The following is an 18772-nucleotide window of genomic DNA, read 5'->3' as shown; positions in this document are numbered from 1 at the left end:
TGCCTTAGAACCAGACCGTCAAATCACTACATCACAAAGTATTAAATCATGCTTTTCTAAATAAAATAAAATTCAAAAATTAAAAAAATCATGCTTTTCAAAAACAGTGATGTTTATTGAGTTTTGTACCACTAATTAACAAAATATAATTAAAATCATTTTTAGAAGTATTGCTTATCATTTTTAATTTTTGTATATTATAGAATTTATTAAGTAAATTGCAGTACATTTATGTAATATATAAATAAATATATAAAACACTGGTGATAAATGTTCATATTTTTTTATTGATAAGATTGTGCAATCAAAGAAATTTGGAGAATACTGCGAAAAAGTCACATCTAGATGCCTATGCCTCGCTTTCCTAAATCTGTCTTTCTGGAGGCTTTAAGCTGCCAGTTCCCATGTGTATGCACACCTCGGCACAGGCTGCTCAGAATGAAGGAGGCTCACTTTCTCCATTTGATAGCTCCACTGCCTTCAATACGAGATGGAGGTAAGAATTCCATAATAGTTTCCAGTTTTGACTCATCACCAGAAAGCCTTGGATAAAGCTGATATACTTAGTTCCCTATTTGGCTGCCCACTTTTCTGAAAATACTAATGGTCACAACTCTGGAGCAAAAGAGGAACAAAGGTTAATATTCCAATACCAAGCCCCATTCAGGATGCCTACAAACTATCTCTTAAACATAGGGCAAATAAGGGGAGTGAGGAGAAAGAGAGTTAGGGAAGGAGATGATGATACTTCAAGTGGGTCTGAAGAAGTAAAAAATTAAGAACTAGGGGGAGAGGAGCCTAGACAAAATAAATAAGTGTAAAAGCATAAAGAAGCAAGGCACAGTTTATATTATGCCATATTTATATACTACACATAAGTATATTATACTTAAGTATACATGCTTATGTGTAAATAAGTATACATACTTACATATAAATATTAAATATATTATTTTATATTTATATTATGTAATATTATATAACATATAAATTTATATTATATATAAGTATACTATATAAATATATATAATTCATTTCCTCAAATTAAGCTATAGTTTCATGCAATCAAAATCAAAGTCCCAACAAGTCTTCCTACAGAAACTGATGAGCTGTTCCAAGACAATCTCAAAGAAGAAAAACAGGATGACATGCTTAAAAATTAAAGAAATAAAGATATTATTTCTTAATCTCTAATGGCATTAGCACAAGGATAGACAAATGCACCAAAGAAACTGATTAGAGAGTCTGGAAACAGACCCACACATTTATGGACACTTCACTTGTGACAAGGATGGAACCACAGAATAGTGGGTCAAAAACACTCTCAACTGGGTTAAAGAGAAATCTCCACACAAAAGAAAGAAGGAAGGAAGGAAGGAAGGAAGGAAGGAAGGAAGGAAGGGGGGAAGGAAGGAAGAAAGAAAGAAAGAGGGAGGGAGGGAAGGAGGAAGAGAGAGAGGAAGAGAAGAAAGAACAAAAGGAAAAAAGAGATGGAAAAAGACCTGACTTGCACCTCACAGTACACACACACAAAATCAGTCACAGGTGAATTTGTAGATCTCAATGTGAAAGGAAAAACAATTAGAAGATAATATAGGAGAATATTTCCATGACGTTGGGGTAGAAAATTTCTAAAACAGAACACAAAGAGCAATAAACACAAAGAAGGTTTGATACATTAAACTACATTAAATTTAATAACTTCTACTTATCCAAAAGACACCACTAAGAAAGTGAAAACATAAGCCACTGACTGATTTTTGCAACATGTTTAGTATAATTGACAAAGGGCCTATAACTAGAATGTATACACAAATTTATACAAACTAATAAGAAAAAGGCAGACAATAAAAGAGCATAATGGGGAACATACTTGAACAGGCACTTCACAGAAGAGTTATAAGATCGCTAATAATCATTTGGAAGGGAACACACCCTCATTAGTCATCAGGGAAATGAAAGCTAATACCACAAAGAGATACCACTACACATCCCTGAGATGGCTAACCATAAAGAGACTGACACTATCAAGTGGAAGGATTTGGAGTATCTAGAACTCTAATACACTGCCAGTGGGAATATAAATTGTTATATTCTCTTTGAAAAACTCTTTGGTATTTTGTACTGAAGTTGAACGTATACATACTAATGACCCAGAAATTCCATTCCTAGATATATTCCCAACAGAATGTAGGCATATGTATAACATGTACAAGAATGTTTAAAACTATTATTCACCATAGCCAAAAAATAGAAACAACCCAAATATCCATTAACAATAGATTGGCTCAGCTCCCAGCCCCCCACCTGCCCCAGCGGGTGAGCAGACAAGCCTCTCGGGCTGGTTGGCCTACGGTCTACAATCCAAGAAGGGATTTGAGGTCCTGAGGACCAGCTACCCCTCAGGGCAGTGTTTTTCCTTATGGCAAAGTTTTAAAAATAAAGGGAGAAGGTCTTCAATTAAGATAGAACTCAAAAGATACCTACATTCTACATTAAGAGTCATTTGCCTTTGGCGCCTCAGGCTGGTGCAACGTCACGCCGGCCTCTGCCACCACAGGCTCGCCCCGCATTCCGTACCCCTCCCTCCCCCCGGCCTGAGTGAGCCAGAGCCCCCGAAGAAGCTGCTTCTTTAACCCACTCCTGTCTGAGCGAAGAACAGACGCCCTCCGGTGACCTACACACAGAGGCGGGTCCAAATCCAAAGCTGAACCCCAGGAGCTGTGCGAACAAAGAAGAGAAAGGGAAATTTCTCCCAGCAGCCTCAGAAGCAGCGGATTAAATCTCCACAATCAAATTGATGTACCCTGCATCTGTGGAATACCTGAATAGACAAGGAATCATCCCAAATTGAGGAGGTGGACTTTGGGAGCAATGATATATATATATTTTTTTCCCTTTTTCTCTTTTTGCGAGTGTGTATGTGTATGCTTCTGAGTGTGATTTTGTCTGTATAGTTTTGCTTTTACCATTTGTCCTAGGGTTCTGTCTTTTTTTTTTAATTACTTCTTAAAAATTTTTTCTTAATAATTTTTTTATTTTTTATTTTAATAACTTTATTTTATTTTACTTTATTTTATTTTATATTCTTTCTTTCTCTCTCTCTCTCTCTCTTTCTTTCTTTCTTTCTTTCTTTTCTCCCTTTTATTCTGAGCCATGTGGATAACAGGCTCTTGGTGCTCCAGCCAGGCATCAGGGCTGTGCCTCTGAGGTGGGAGAGGCAAGTTCAGGACACTGGTCCACAAGAGACCTCCCAGCTCCATGTAATATCAAATGGCAAAAATCTTGCAGAGATCTCATCTCAACGCCAAGACCCAGCTCCACTCAACAACCAGCAAGCTACAGTGCTGGACACCCTATGCCAAACAACTAGCAAGACAAAAACACAACACCACCCATTAGCAGACAGGCTGCTTAAAATCATAATAAGGCCACAGACACCCCAAAACACACCACCAGACGTGTACCTGCCCACCAGAAATACAAGATCCGGCCTCATCCACCAGAACACAGGCACTAGTCCCCTCCATCAGGAAGCCTACACAACCCACTGAACCAACCTTAGCTACTGGGGACAGACACCAAAAACAACGTGAACTATGAACCTGCAGCCTGGGAAAAGGAGACCCCAAACACAGTAAGTTAAGCAAAATGAGAAGACAGAGAAACATATAGCAGATGAAAGAGCAAGGCAAAAACCCACCAGACCTAAAAAATGAAGAGTGTATAGGCAGTCTACCTGAAAAAGAATTCAGAATAATGATAGTAAAGATGATCCAAAATCTTGGAAACAGAATGGAGAAAGTACAAGAAACGTTTAACAAGGAACTAGAAGAATTAAAGAGCAAACAAACAGTGATGAACAAGACAATAAATGAAATTAAAAATTCTCTAGAAGGGATCAATAGCAGAATAACTGAGGCAGAATAACAGATAAGTGACCTGGAAGATAAAATAGTGGAAATAACTACTGCAGAGCAGAATAAAGAAAAAAGAATGAAAAGAATTGAAGACAGTCTCAGAGACCTCTGGACAACATTAAACACACCAACACTCGAATTATAGGGGTCCCAGAAGAAGAAGAGAAAAAGAAAGGGACTGAGAAAATATTTGAAGAGACTACAGTTGAAAAATTCCCTAATATGGGAAAGGAAATAGTTAATCAAGTCCAGGAAGCACAGAGAGTGCCATACAGGATAAATCCAAGGAAAAACACACCAAGACACATATTAATCAAACTATCAAAAATTAAATACAAAGAAAAAATATTAAAAGCAGTAAGGGAAAAACAACAAATAACACACAAGGGAATCCCCATAAGGTTAACAGCTGATCTTTCAGCAGAAACTCCAAAAGCCAGAAGGGAGTGGCAGGACATATTTAAAGTGATGAGGGAGAAAAACCTACAACCAAGATAACTCTACCCGGCAAGGATCTCATTCATATTTGATGGAGAAATGAAAACCTTTACAGACAAGCAAAAGCTAAGAGAATTCAGTGCCACCAAACCAGCTTTACAACAAATGCTAAAGAAACTTCTCTAGGCAAGAAACACAAGAGAAGGAAAAGCCCTACAATAACAAACCCAAAACAATTAAGAAAATGATAATAGGACCGTACATATCAATAATCACCTTAAACGTAAGTGGATTAAACGCTGCAACCAAAAGATATACACTGGCTGAATGGATACAAAAACAAGCTCCATATATATGCTGTTGAGAGTGTCTTTTACCCACTTCACACCTAGGGACACATACACACTGAAAGTGAGGAGATGGAAAAAGACATTCCATGGAAATCAAAAGAAAGCTGGAGTAGCAATTCTCAAATCAGACAAAATAGACTTTAACACAAAGACTATTACAAGAGACAAAGGACACTGAATAATGATGAAGGGATCAATCCAAGAAAAGGATATAACAATTGTAAATATTTATGCACCCAACATAGGAGCACCTCAATACCTAAGGCAAATACTAACAGCCATAAAAGGGGAAATCAACAGTAACACAATCATAGTAGGGAATTTTAACACCCCACTTTCACCAATGGACAGATAATCCAAAATGAAAATAAGAAAGGAAACACAAACTTTAAAAGATACATTAAACAAGATGTACTTAATTGATATTTATAGGACATTCCATCCAAAAACAACAGAATACACTTTCTTCTCAAGTGCTCATGGAACATTCTCCAGGATAGATCATATCTTGGGTCACAAATCAAGCCCTGGTAAATTTAAGAAAATTGAAATTATACCAAGTATCTTTTTCAACCACAATGCTATGAGACCAGATATCAATTACAGGAAAAAATCTGTAAAAAATAAAAACACATGAAGGCTAAACAATACACTACTTAATAACCAAGAGATCACTGAAGAAATCAACAAGGAAATCAAAAAATACCTAGAGACAAATGACAATGAAAACATGATGATGCACAACCTATGGGATGCAGCAAAAGCAGTTCTAAGAGAGAAGTTTAGAGCAATACAATCCTACCTTAAGAAACAGGAAACATCTCAAATAAACAACCTAACCATACACTTAAAGCAATTAGAGAAAGAGGAACAAAAAAACCCCCAAAGTTAACAGAAGGAAAGAATTCATAAAGATCAGATCAGAAATAAATGAAAAAGAAATGAAGGAAAGGATAGCAAAGATCAATAAAACTAAAAGCTAGTTCTTTGAGAAGATAAACAAAATTGATAAAACATTAAACAGACTCATCAAGAAAAAGGGAGAACATTCAAATCAACAGAATTAGAAATGAAAAAGGAAAAGTAACAACTCACACTGCAGAAATACAAAGGATCACGAGAGATTACCACAAGCAACTATATGTCAATAAAATGGACAACCTGGAAGATATGGACAAATTCTTAGAAATGCACAACCTTCCGAGACTGAACCAGGAAGAAGTAGAAAATATGAACAGACCAATCACAAGTAATGATATTGAAACTGTGATTAAAAATCTTCCAACAAACAAAAGTCCAGGACCAGATGGCTTCACAGATGAATTCTATCAAACATTTAGAGAAGAGCTAACACCCATCCTTCTCAAACTCTTCCAAAAAACTGCAGAGGAAGGAACACTCCCAAATTCATTCTATGAGGCCACAATCACCCTGATACCAAAACCAGACAAAGATACGACAAAAAAAAGAAAATTACAGACCAATTCACTGATGAATATAGATGCAAAAATCCTCAACAAAATACTAGCAAACAGAATCCAACAACACGTTAAAAGGATCATACATCACGATCAAGTGGGATTTATCCCAGGGATGCAAGGATTCTTCAATATGTGCAAATCAATCAATGTGATACACCATATTAACAAATTGAAGAAGAAAAACCATATTATCATCTCAATAGATGCAGAAAAAGCTTTTGACAAAATTCAACACCCATTTATGATAAAAACTCTCCAGAAAGTGGGCATAGAGGGAACCTATCTCAACATAATAGAGGCCATATATGACAAACCCACAGCAAACATCATTCTCAATGGTGAAAAACTGAAAGCATTTCCTCTAAGATCAGGAACAAGACAAGGATGTCCACTCTCATCACTATTATTCAACATAGTTTTGGAAGTCCTAGCCACGGCAATCAGAGAAGAAAAAGAAATAAAAGGAATACAAATTGGAAAAGAAGTAAAACTGTCACTGTTTGCAGATGACATGATACTATACATAGAGAATCCCAAAGATGCCACCAGAAAATGACTAGAGCTAATCAATGAATTCGGTAAAGTTGCTGGATACAAAATTAATACACAGAAATCTCTTGCATTCCTATATACTAATGATGCAAAATCTGAAAGAGAAATTAAGGAAACACTCCCATATACCATTGCGACAAAAAGAATAAAACACCTAGGAATAAACCTACCTAGGAAGACAAAAGACCTGTATGCAGAAAACTATAAGACACCGATGAAAGAAATTAAAGATGATACCAACAGATGGAGAGATATACCATGTTCTTGGATTGGAAGAATCAATATTGTGAAAATGACTTTACTACCCAAAGCAATCTACAGATTCAATGCAATCCCTATCAAATTACCAATGGCAGTTTTATGGAACTAGAACAAAAAATCTTAAAATTTGTATGGAGACACAAAAGACCCTGAAGAGTCAAAGCACTCTTGAGAAAGAAAAACGGAGCTGGAGGAATCAGACTCCCTGACTTCAGAATATACTATAAAGCTACAGTCATCAAGACAATATGGTACTGGCACAAAAACAGAAACATAGATCAATGGAGGAAGATAGAATGCCCAGAGATAAACCCACACACCTATGGTCAACTAATCTATGACAAAGGAGGCAAGGATATACAATGGAGAAAAGACAGCCTCTTCAATAAGTGGTGCTGGGAAAACTGGACAGCTACATGTAAAAGAATGAAATTAGAACTCTCCCTAGCACCATACACAAAAATAAACTCAAAGTGGATTCGAGACCTAAATGTAAGACCGGACACTATAAAACTCTTAGAGGAAAACATAGGAAGAACACTCTTTGACATAAATCACAGCAAGATCTTTTTTGATCCACCTCCTAGAGTCATGGAAATAAAAACAAAAAGAAACAAATGGGACCTAATGAAACTTAAAAGCTTTTGCACAGCAAAGGAAACTACAAGGAATGTGAAAAGACAACCCTCAGTATGGGAGAAAATATTTGCAAACAAATCAACAGACAGAGGATTAATCACCAAAATATATACACAGTTCATGCAGCTCAATATTAAAAAAACCAACTACCCAATCCAAAAATGGGCAGAAGACCTAAATAGCCATTTCTCCAAAGAAGACATACAGATGGCCAAGAAGCACATGAAAAGCTGCTCAACATCACTAATTATTAGAGAATTGCAAATCAAAACTACAATGAGGTATCACCTCACACCAGTTAGAATGGGCATCATCAGAAAATCTAGAAACAATAAATGCTGGAGAGGGTGTGGAGAAAAGGGAACCCTCTTGCACTGTTGGTGGGAGTGTAAATTGATACAGCCACTATGGAGAACAGTATGGAGGTTCCTTAAAAATCTAAAAATAGAATTACCATATGATCCAGCAATCCCACTACTGGGCATATACCCAGAGAAAACCATAATTCAAAAAGACACATGCACCCCAATGTTCACTGCAGCAGTATTTAAAATAGCCAGGTCATGGAAGCAACCTAAATGCCCATCGACAGATGAATGGATAAAGAAGATGTGGTACATATATACAATGGAATATTACTCAGCCATAAAAAGGAATGAAATTGGGTCATTTTTTGAGACGTGGATGGATCTAGAGACTGTCATACAGTGAAGTAAGTCAGAAAGAGAAAAACAAATATCGTATATTAATGAATGTATGTGGAACCTAGAAAAATGGTACAGATGAACTGGTTTGCGGGCAGAAGTTGAGACACAGATGTAGAGAACAAACGTATGGACACCAAGGGGGGAAAGCCACGGAGTGGGGGGGATGGTGGCGTGATGAATTGGGAGATTGGGACTGACATGTATACATTAATGTGTATAAAACTGATGACTAATAAGAACCTGCTGTATAAAAAAATAAATAAAATTCAAAAATTCACACACACAAAAAACTAATACTAAACTAGGGGCTTCCCTGGTGGCGCAGTGGTTGAGAGTCTGCCTGCCGATGCAGGGGACACGGGTTCGTGCCCCAGTCCGGGAAGATCCCACATGACGCAGAGCGGCTAGGCCGGTGAGCCATGGCTGCTGAGCCTGCGCGTCAGGAGCCTGTGCTCCGCAACGGGAGAGGCCACAACAGTGAGAGGCCCGCATACCACAAAGAAAAAAAAAAATCACCACAAACTTGGTAGCTTAAACAACAAAAATTTATTCTTTCACAGTTGTGAGGGCCAGAAGTCTAATATCAGTCCCCCTGGGTCAAAATCAGAAGTCAGCAGGGCTATAATTCCTCTAGAGGCTCTAAGGTAAAATCCATTCTTGCCTCTTCCAGCTTTTGGTGACTGGCCAGCGTTCCTTGGCTTCTGGTCACATCACTCCAATCTCTACCTTTGTGATCACATTGCCTTCTCTTCTGAGTGTGTCCAAATCTCTGTCTACCTCTCTCTTATAAGGACATTTGTGATTACACATAGGGCCCATCAGATAATCCAAGATAATCTCCCCATCACAAAATCCTATACTTCACTGCATCTGCAAAGTTTATTGCCATATAAGATAACTACTGACAGCTATAAACAGTTTTATGCTATTAGATTTAGATTAAATGGAAAAATTCTTACACATTTTACCAAAACTGAATCAAGAAGGAAGACCTATAACAACTAAAGAAATTTAGTTAGTAATTAAAGCTCTTCCTACCAAGCAAAACAAAACAAAAACAAAAAAACTTAGGCCCAGATTGTTTCACTGGTGAATTCTATTGAATACTTAAGAAATAATAACAATCCTTCACAAACTCAGGGGAAAAAAAATAAAAAGAAGAGGAAAGAACACTTCCCAAGTTATTCTGTGATGTCAGTTTTACATTAATACCAAAGCCAGACAGACATCACAAGATGAAAAAACAACAAATCATTATCCCTTATGAATACAGAGACAAAAATCTGCCACAAAATATTAGTAAACTAAACCCAACAACATATTAAAAAGGTCCATATACTATGACAAAGTGGGATTTTTCCATCTGAAAATCAATGTAATAAAATTAATGTAATAAGCCACATTAATAAATGTGTCCAGAAAAGGACAAAAATCACATTATCATTTCACTAGATGCAGAAAATGTATTTGACAAAATCCAAAATGTATTTTTAATAAAAAAACTCTGAACAGACTAGGAATAGATGGGAAATTCTTCAACATCATACTCAATGGTGAAAGGTTGAATGTTTTCCCCTTAAGATCAGTAAGGCAAGCGTGCTCACTCTCACTACTTTTAATCAACATTGTACTAAAGGTTCTATGCAGTGCAGTCAGATAAGAAAAAGAAATAAAAAGTATCCAGATTTGAAAGAAAGAAGTAAAACCGTCTTTATTTGCAGGTGACAAATTCTGTATATAGAAATTCCTAAGAAATCCACTAAAAAAAAAGAAGAAGAAAGAAACTACTAGAACTAATAAACGAGTTCAGCAAGGTCTCAGGATACAAGGACAAAATATAAAAATCAATTGTATTTCCATATAATAGCAATGAACAACCTGGAAATGAAATTAAGAAAACATTTACATTAAAAATAGCAGCAAAATAATAAAATACTTAGTAGTAAATTTAAAAGAAGAAATGTGACTAGTACGCTGAAAACTACAAAACATTCCTGAGTGAAATTAAAGATCTAAATGAATGGAAAACATTCCATGTTCTTGGCTAGAAAGATTCAATACTGTTAAGAAATCAATTCCCAAACTGATCTACAGAGCCTACAAAATATACAAACCACTAGCTAACTTAATCAGTATATGGGGATAAAATGCAAATAAGAAATGACAAGACTTTTGAAAAATCATAAAAGACTATTTGCAGACCTGCAAATATATTTTAAAACCTAAATGAAATGTATTATTTCCTAAGGAAATACAATTTAACAAAATTGATCCTGTTAGTGGTAAACAGTTCAAACAGACCACTTTCCATAAAAGAAATAGAAAAAAGCTAGCAATGAGCTATCACCACAAAAAAGTGCCAGGCCCATGTGGTTTCACAGGGAATCTTACCAAATTCAAAAACTAGGTATCCCATGGCACCACTAAAGAACATTTTCTTATTTTTTTATGAAGCATAGCACTGATACCTAAACCCACAAAGAAAATTATAGATGAATATAACATAAATATTGATACAAAGATACTAAACAAAATAATAAAAACAGAATATCTAGCACCACAAAGAAAATAATATGCAATAACCAAGTGGGATTAATTCTAGGAATGTAAGTTGGTTCAATATTAGGAAATTTATTAATATAAAACACCACATCAACAGATGTAAGGAGAAAAATTATGAAATTATCTCCATACATGTTCAAATGGCCTCTGACAAAATTCAACACCCTTTTCCTGTCAAAACACTCAAGAAAATAGGAATTAAGCCAGTCTTGAAGCTACTATTTCATTTGGTGGGGAAACATTGGAGGCATTTACAAAGATCAGGAACAAGGCAAGGTTGCCTACTGTCTCCACTACTATTCAACATGTTACTGGTGGCATTAGTCAAAGCAGTTAGGTAGGAGAAATCAACTAAAGGCAAGAGAATTGGAAAAAAATAAGTAAAACTATCTCTATTTGAAGATGATCTGATAGTATATCTAAAATCCTAGAGAATTAATAACAATACTAACTCAAATGTTTAAAAAAATTAAACAAACATGAACTTAACATACAGAAATCAACAGCCTTAATATACATAAATAATTAGAGGATATAAAGTAGAAAAAGCCCCACTTTAGGAACAATCTTAACAACAAGTGTGCAAAACTCTTAAGAGGAAAACTTTAAAACACTTCTGAAAGTCACAAAAGTAGACTTGAATAATGAAAAGACATCTCTTGTTCTTGGATAGGACAGGTCAACATCATAATGATGTCAGTTCTACCTAACATCAATTGAATGCAATCTTTATTTTTAAAAAAGCAAGCTTCTTTGTTGAGATAAACAAGTTAATAATAAAGTGTTTTTATTAAAAGTGAGAATAGGGCTTCCCTGGTGGCGCAGTTGTTGAGAGTCTGCCTGCCAATGCAGGGGACATGGGTTCGTGCCCCGGTCAGGAAAGATCGCCCATGCCGCGGAGTGACTGGGCCCATGAGCCATGGCCGCTGAGCCTGCGCGTCCGGAGCCTGTGCTCCGCAACGGGAGAGACCACAACAGTGAGAGGCCCGTGTACTGCAAAATAAATAAATAAATAAATAAAAAGTAGTATGGTCTTGGTACATGAACTGATAAATAGCAATGGAATAGAATAGGAAGTCCAGAAAAAACCAAATACATGTGGTAGCTTATGTATAAAACTTATGTATACAGGTGGCACCTCAAAACACTAGGGCAAAGATGGATTTTTAAAAAAATAAATGGTGTTGAGACACCTATTTGGGAAAAGAAAAAAAATTAAATCCAGACCTCATACCACACAGTCCAAATAAATCAAGGATCTAAATGTAAAAACGATATGCAAGTACTAGAAGGCAAAATAGGTAAATTCCTTCATGACCTGGGCATATGTAAATTGTTTTTAACTAAGACACAAAATTCAGATGCAATAAAAGATTATAAACTTGACCTCATAAAATTAAGAATCTTTTGCATAGCAAAAAGTACCATAAAAGTCAAAAGACAACTGTTGAATTGTGAGAAAATATTTGTAACACATATCACAGATGCAGATCTAATATCCCCAATAAAGAACTTTTGAAAAACTGAGGGGGAAAAGAAAAATGATAGGAAAATGACTCAAATGGGCAATTCACCAAAAAAAAAAAAAAAAAGATTTTAAAAGGGACTTTAAACATACAAAAAGATATGTTATGGCCTCATTTCATGCTACTCTCCCTCTCATTCACTATGCTCTATGAACAGTCCAAGCTATAGAAATTTCACACTTGTTAATTGCTTCTTATGCTCTCCGCCTCCATCTCCCCACTCTTTAAATGGCTAGCTTCTTCTCATTTTCAGGTTTTCACTTAAAAGCCACCTCCTCAGAGGCCTTTTCTGATTGCCTATCCAAAGTCCTATCTGTCCCTCCACAATGATTCTCTATCATAGTCCCCTTTTATTTCCTTAGAACAACAGCCTAATCTGTAACTGTCTCTCCAATTCAAATGTTAGCTTCCAAGGGAAGGTGCTTTGCCTGTCCTGCTCATCGTTGTATCCTCAGTGTCTAGCACAAAGCTTGACACATATTTCAAAGTAAATAATGAGAGGTTCGGAAATAGCATAACAGATTTCAGGATTTGGGAGGTGAACTCTCAGAGTGAAGGCAAGGTCCAAGATGCAGAATTTCAGTAAGCTGTTGAAAGGAATTAAGGCCATTCAAAGAACTGATGTCAAGGTGACAGATAGATTATCCACATTTTCACTAAAGTCATCAACTACAATATCCCTCGATCTGAGCACTATCTCTAGTTAATCCTTCCAGTTCTCTCAGTAATTTACATTTGATAACCTTTTAAAAATCTCATTGAGACCTCCCTTCTCTTTCACCCAGTTCATAAACTCTTCTAGCTCCACTTGCCTTCTTCTGCAGCCAACACCCTCAGTGTATAATCCCCACATCAATGCCTAGCTTTTTCCCCTATCTGCAGTAATTCTCAAGCATGAATCTAAGCATCACTTGGAACAGTTTAAAATCTGAGCATATTCCCGGGCCCCCACTCTTCTGGATTCAGTAGGTCTAAGGCAGAGGTCCAAGAATCTAGGTTATAACAAGCACCCTCAGAATGTTTGGATACCGGTGATCCAAAGATAAATAAACACCGCTCTGGATGAAGAGATGCCCTTCTTCCTATCCCCAGAGAACACCTCCACCTGTACTCTAGAGCCCATACTTTTCCATTCCCTCAGAGATCTTACTTTATTGGCCTTTCTCCCCACTACGTCTGTAATCTCACCTAAATCCTGATAGCCAAAACTATTTTTTCAGCAGAGCACATCTGATCCATGTCATCCCTGTGCTTAAAACCAACCAACGTTTCCTATCACCTGTAGCAGTGGTTCTCAACTTTGAATATCCTTGAAATCAAATGTGTTCTAAGCACTATCTACAAATTACTGTTTTCCAAATATACTGAGAGATGTGAGACATCTCTGAGAGATGTATTTGTTTCCAAGTTTTAAAAAACTTGTATAGAAATTACTAAACATTTTGGTACAGAAAATACTAGACATATTTATATAGCTGTTCTTATTACCCTATGATAATCCGCTTTCAAGAAATCACGTGCCACACACACACACACACACACGCCAAGAAGTCATAGAAAAGACGACCTTTTGCCAAATATATAAAGTGCCATCTGTGGTGTACTGATGCATAGACAGCATTTACTAAATTGAAGAGGGTCATCCATTCCATGTTCAACGATCTACACCATGTATCTTATAGTAGTTGTTTTAATAATTTAAATAGCATATAGTTATCATATTACTCTAAGTTTACTGTATAATAAACATCTATGCCACGTAAACTCATTCCTCTGGATCTGTATCTGAAAAGAATTCATTTATGAGATCATTATAACTAAATCCAAGTGCACATTTCATTTCCTAAATTCTTTTTGCTGTTCTACCAAAATGTTAAAATATTCTATGGTCAAATAATTTGGGAAACCAAACTTGGGTAAACAATGTACCTTGCATATATGTGCACTACTCCTTTTTGAATGTATGTAGATACTGTTTTATCTATTATCAAATTCCATTAACAACACTGCCACATGGTAGCTTTTTTATCATTATAGATTTTCCCAGTCAGTAGATAGTAAAGAGCCAGCTACTTTTATTGTGGAGAGATTTCTTTTTTTTAACAACAAAAAGGTACCCTCATACTCAAAAAAATTGGAAACCACCATTCTACTGAATAAAAGTCCAAATTCCTTAAGAGGACATACAACAAACACCTCCTATGGCCTAGATTTCCAAACATACCTCTCTTAACACAAACTTTGCAATTTTTTCTTATATTATCCTAAAGCTAAACCTTAATATGCTCTCAATTTATCATAACAGTGAGTCAGGATTCTAAGTTTTTAGAATTAAGATGGTACTTTAGACATCAAGTAATTCAACTCCTTAAATTTACGGAAAAGGACATCACCTTCTTGTGTACCATTTGTTTCCTGATAAATACTGTACTATTTTTTTAATAACTTAAGACCAATAGAGAATGTAAAATTTCCTAATAATACTCTAACAAACTTTGAAAAAGTGAGTTTCAACTTGATTCCCCTTTTCCATTTCCTCTATGCTCTGGCAGTACCACTAAATGGTAATTAAACTCAAGAGTTTCACACACTTCAAAAACAAATTTACCTAATTAAGAACAGGACGCCAATAATTCACTTTGCAGACATGATACAGTTTTGCTCCTACAGGTTTATCTGTAAGAACCTCAGGTATTGAAAACAGAGGTAACTAAGGTTTCTGGAGTTTAGCCCTTTAACCATACAAATGAATTCCCAATGATGATAATGATGATGATGACAGCAGCTAACATTTATTAACTCTTTACTTTGGACTGTATTAAGTCCTTTATATCATTACCTCCTTTAGTTTTTCAGACAACCCTCTAAGGTAGTCAGTAATTACTGTCTTCACTTAACAATTAATAAAATGGGGCTCTGACAAATTAAATAACTGTCAGGGTCCCACAAGTAAACTTTTCCTCAGGTGTTACCGCTCTCCAAAACGAGCGCATGTTTCCCTCCCTCCCATCAGCATGCATTGACCCCTTGGTCCTTCCCAACCCTCTAGGTGGTCAGGTAGGGGACAAACTCCTCCACCAGGCCCCCCACTTACATTCAGCAGCCGGTGCCCAGGACCCTCCTTGGCCTCGTCTTTAGGACGATTCAAGGTCTTGCCCTGCTCCTGGATGTTATGGGCTGCAGAAGAGAACTCCGACCCTCTAGCATGTGTGTTTTCCAAGTTGGTACGGGGAATCCTCTGAAGTATCAGGTCTGTGTACAGGGAATGGACCTGCCCGTTGCGGTTATCTGCTGTGTTGGAAACCTGCTGTGTTGGAAACCTTGCCCATGTCTCGGGCGGCTCCATCCCTCCATCCGCAGCTGGGCAGGTCGGCGCACTAACCGACCAACGACCTGCTACTGCGCAGGCGCAGCCCTCTCCCCGCCTTCCCCGCGCTCTTCCTGTGCATGTAGCAACCCACCGGCCCCCCCACGTGACCCACACGTTTGCGCCAGGCTTCTGCCCCAGTCTGGCTTTGGGGGCGTGCTAGTTAAGCGAGCCTGCAGGGCCAGCGGCAAGTCCTTGCCCAGGCGGTTTAAGTCTCCCTTTGAAGGAAGTCAGAGCAAGCTTGTGGACAGCAAGGCTCCTCAGCTCGGGGATTGAACTTGGTTCGTTTCTTGCCTGCCCCTTAACCCATCATAAGCCCTCTTCTCCCTACACCTCCTTACACTATCCCCTGAGCTCCAGATGTTATATTTCCAGCAGTCTATGTGGACATCTTTACACTCGACTGTCCCATAGACTCATAACACAACACGTTAATATTCATCTTCTCTCTCAGACCTCTAATATGTTCCTAACGTATTTAATGTAGCAATGTCATATCCACAAAAGCTTAAAACTTCAGACACAGTTTTGAATTCTAACCCTAAATATTTGAACCCTACTCTTTCTCTTTATGGCACCCCGTCTAGGACATCTCACACACACATGACTGGAATGGTTTACTCATGGGTCTCCTGGCCTGCTGTCGTCCACTCTTTGCACTGCCCCCATGTTAATACAGCTTACGTTTTAAAGCATACAAAATCACAAACTTTCAGAGTTTCTTTATTGGCCACAAAATTTTAATTCCGTAATGTGTAAAACCAGGGACTCCAAAATGCCCTTTACCACCTCAGGATCATTACTTATGGCTATTCTATATGGAATCTATTTTTCTTTTATTCAAAGGCCACCTCAGAGTTCAGCCTTACATTTTATAACCCCATACACATACCCCCAAAGCAGAATTAATTGCTGTCTCCAAGCTGCTACTTGGCATATCCCTATTAGTGGGCTCACACTATTAGAATTAGTTGTTAATTTCAAAAGATAGAGTTCTTTGGGGGCAGGAATCTGATCCTCACCTTTCACTCTTCAGGGTTCATGGCACAATATCCCAACGCCCTTGATACATGTTTGCTGTCATTTTGAGTCTGTGCTGTGTCGTGTTTAATCACTGTTCAAAGAGACTTGCTGTCCACCAGCACACTCTGACTTCCTTAGGGTTCATGTGATGCAACAACAAAAATCTAACCTAACTCTAATCAAACCTCTAGCCCTAACCTCCAGTCTACAGGAAATTCAGGAGGTAGAGAAACAAACTGAATGATACTTTTACGGGTAAAAAAAATCAAACAAATAAAAATGTAGGTGGGACTATTTTTAAAAACTGGTTTGGATTCTTCATACACATACACACACAAAAAAAAAATCACGGGGGAATGTAGAATGGTATGGCCTCTCTGAAAAGAGTTTGGTAATTTCTTAAAAAAAAACTAAACATGGAACTACCATACAACAATTGCACTCCAGGGTGTTTATCCCAGAGAAATGAAAACTCACATTCACTCAAAAAGCTATACACAAATGTTCATAGCAGCTTTGTTCATAATAGTCAAAAAGTGGAATCAGCTCAGATGTCCTTCGACAGGTAAGTGGTTAAACTTCAATACATACCTTGGATCACGGCTTTGCAATAAAAAGGAATGAACTATGGCCATACAACGTGGGTTAATCTCCAGGGAATGCGCTGAGCAGAAACAAGCTAATCCCAAAAGATTACATACTGTACGATTCAACTTATAACATTACTGAAATTACAAAATTTTAGAAATAGAAGACATTAGTGATTGCCAGGGCTTAGAGTTAGGGGTGCAGGGAGGGGATGTGGGAAGGAGGTTGTGTTTATAAAAGGGCAGCATGAGAGATTCTTACGGTTTTTGGACTTGTTCAGTACCTGGGCTGTGGTGCTACATAAATGAACCCTACACAACTGATAAAATTGTATAGAACTTAATATATACAGACACACACAAGTGTGTACAAGTAAAACTAGGGATATGTAAAACTAGGGATATCTGAACAAGATTGGTAGATCATGTCAGTGTCAATATGCTGGTTGTGATATTATACTATGAATTTTGTAAAATGGTATTTGGAGGCACTGGCCAAGTGTACAAAGGATTACTCTATTATTTAAGTTTGCATGAATCTACATTTATCTCAGTAAATTTTTCAATTAAAAAATATCACGGGGGAGAAAAGATGAGACCATTTTAAATTTAGATAACAAACTGAAATGCGTAAACCTTGACTAGATCTTAAGAGACAACTGGGAAAATTTGAGAATGGACTGAAATTATTGTTTTTCCAACTGTTTTAATGATATTGTGCTATGCAGAAAAATGTTCTTTTTGGAGGATGCATGCTTAAATATTTGGGTGAAGTGGCATGATGTTAGCAACTTACTTTCAAAAGATTTAGCAAGCAAAAAGGACGTATAAAGAAAGAAAGCAAATGAGGCAAAAAGTTAACAATAATCTAAGTTGATATAGATTACAGTTGCTATTACATTAGTCTTTCAACAATTTTACATTTGATAGTTTCCAAATAAAAATCCCTCAGAGCTCACTCACGTGTATAGCCTTTTCTTTGTCTCCACTTCCACCAGTAGAAAGCCTATCCATCCTATAAAGGACCTGCACATACCCCTTACCTGAAATACTTCCCTAGATTCTTCAACTCCTATGCCTATCTCTGTCTTTTGACCAGATTATGAGTCACTAAAAGGCAGGTACCATGTTTTATTCATTTTCTTTCTTTTTTTGTCCTCTCACAAACCTAGCAATTTGATCAAGATCAAATCAAGTCATCTATTGCAATCCAAGCTTCATTTCATAATAAATTACAAATGGTACACGTAGGCCAGAGATCCCAAATGCTGGCTAGTCTACTGGCTATATCACAACCACTTGGCATATCTTTTTCTAAAAGACAGTGTTCCAGGTACCATCTCAGACCCAGTGAATTTG

At 37.1% G+C, this 18772-nt stretch overlaps 1 protein-coding gene across 1 annotated transcript in view; it reads right to left on the bottom strand.

The window, feature by feature from the left end:
• C2CD6 (C2 calcium dependent domain containing 6) overlaps positions 1–15782 on the bottom strand; it is a gene marked incomplete at both ends in the record, with an annotated part of 136636 nt that extends 120854 nt beyond the window's left edge. Inside the window, 1 exon segment of the mRNA XM_079710678.1 lies at positions 15531–15782. Coding sequence (XP_079566804.1) covers positions 15531–15782 — 252 coding nt within the window.
• Positions 15783–18772: the final 2990 nt, after the last annotated feature.

Source organism: Hyperoodon ampullatus (genome assembly GCF_949752795.1).
Source record: "Hyperoodon ampullatus genome assembly, chromosome: 8".
Classification (NCBI taxonomy): domain Eukaryota; kingdom Metazoa; phylum Chordata; class Mammalia; order Artiodactyla; family Ziphiidae; genus Hyperoodon; species Hyperoodon ampullatus.
This window is presented reverse-complemented; position numbering and strand designations above follow the sequence as displayed.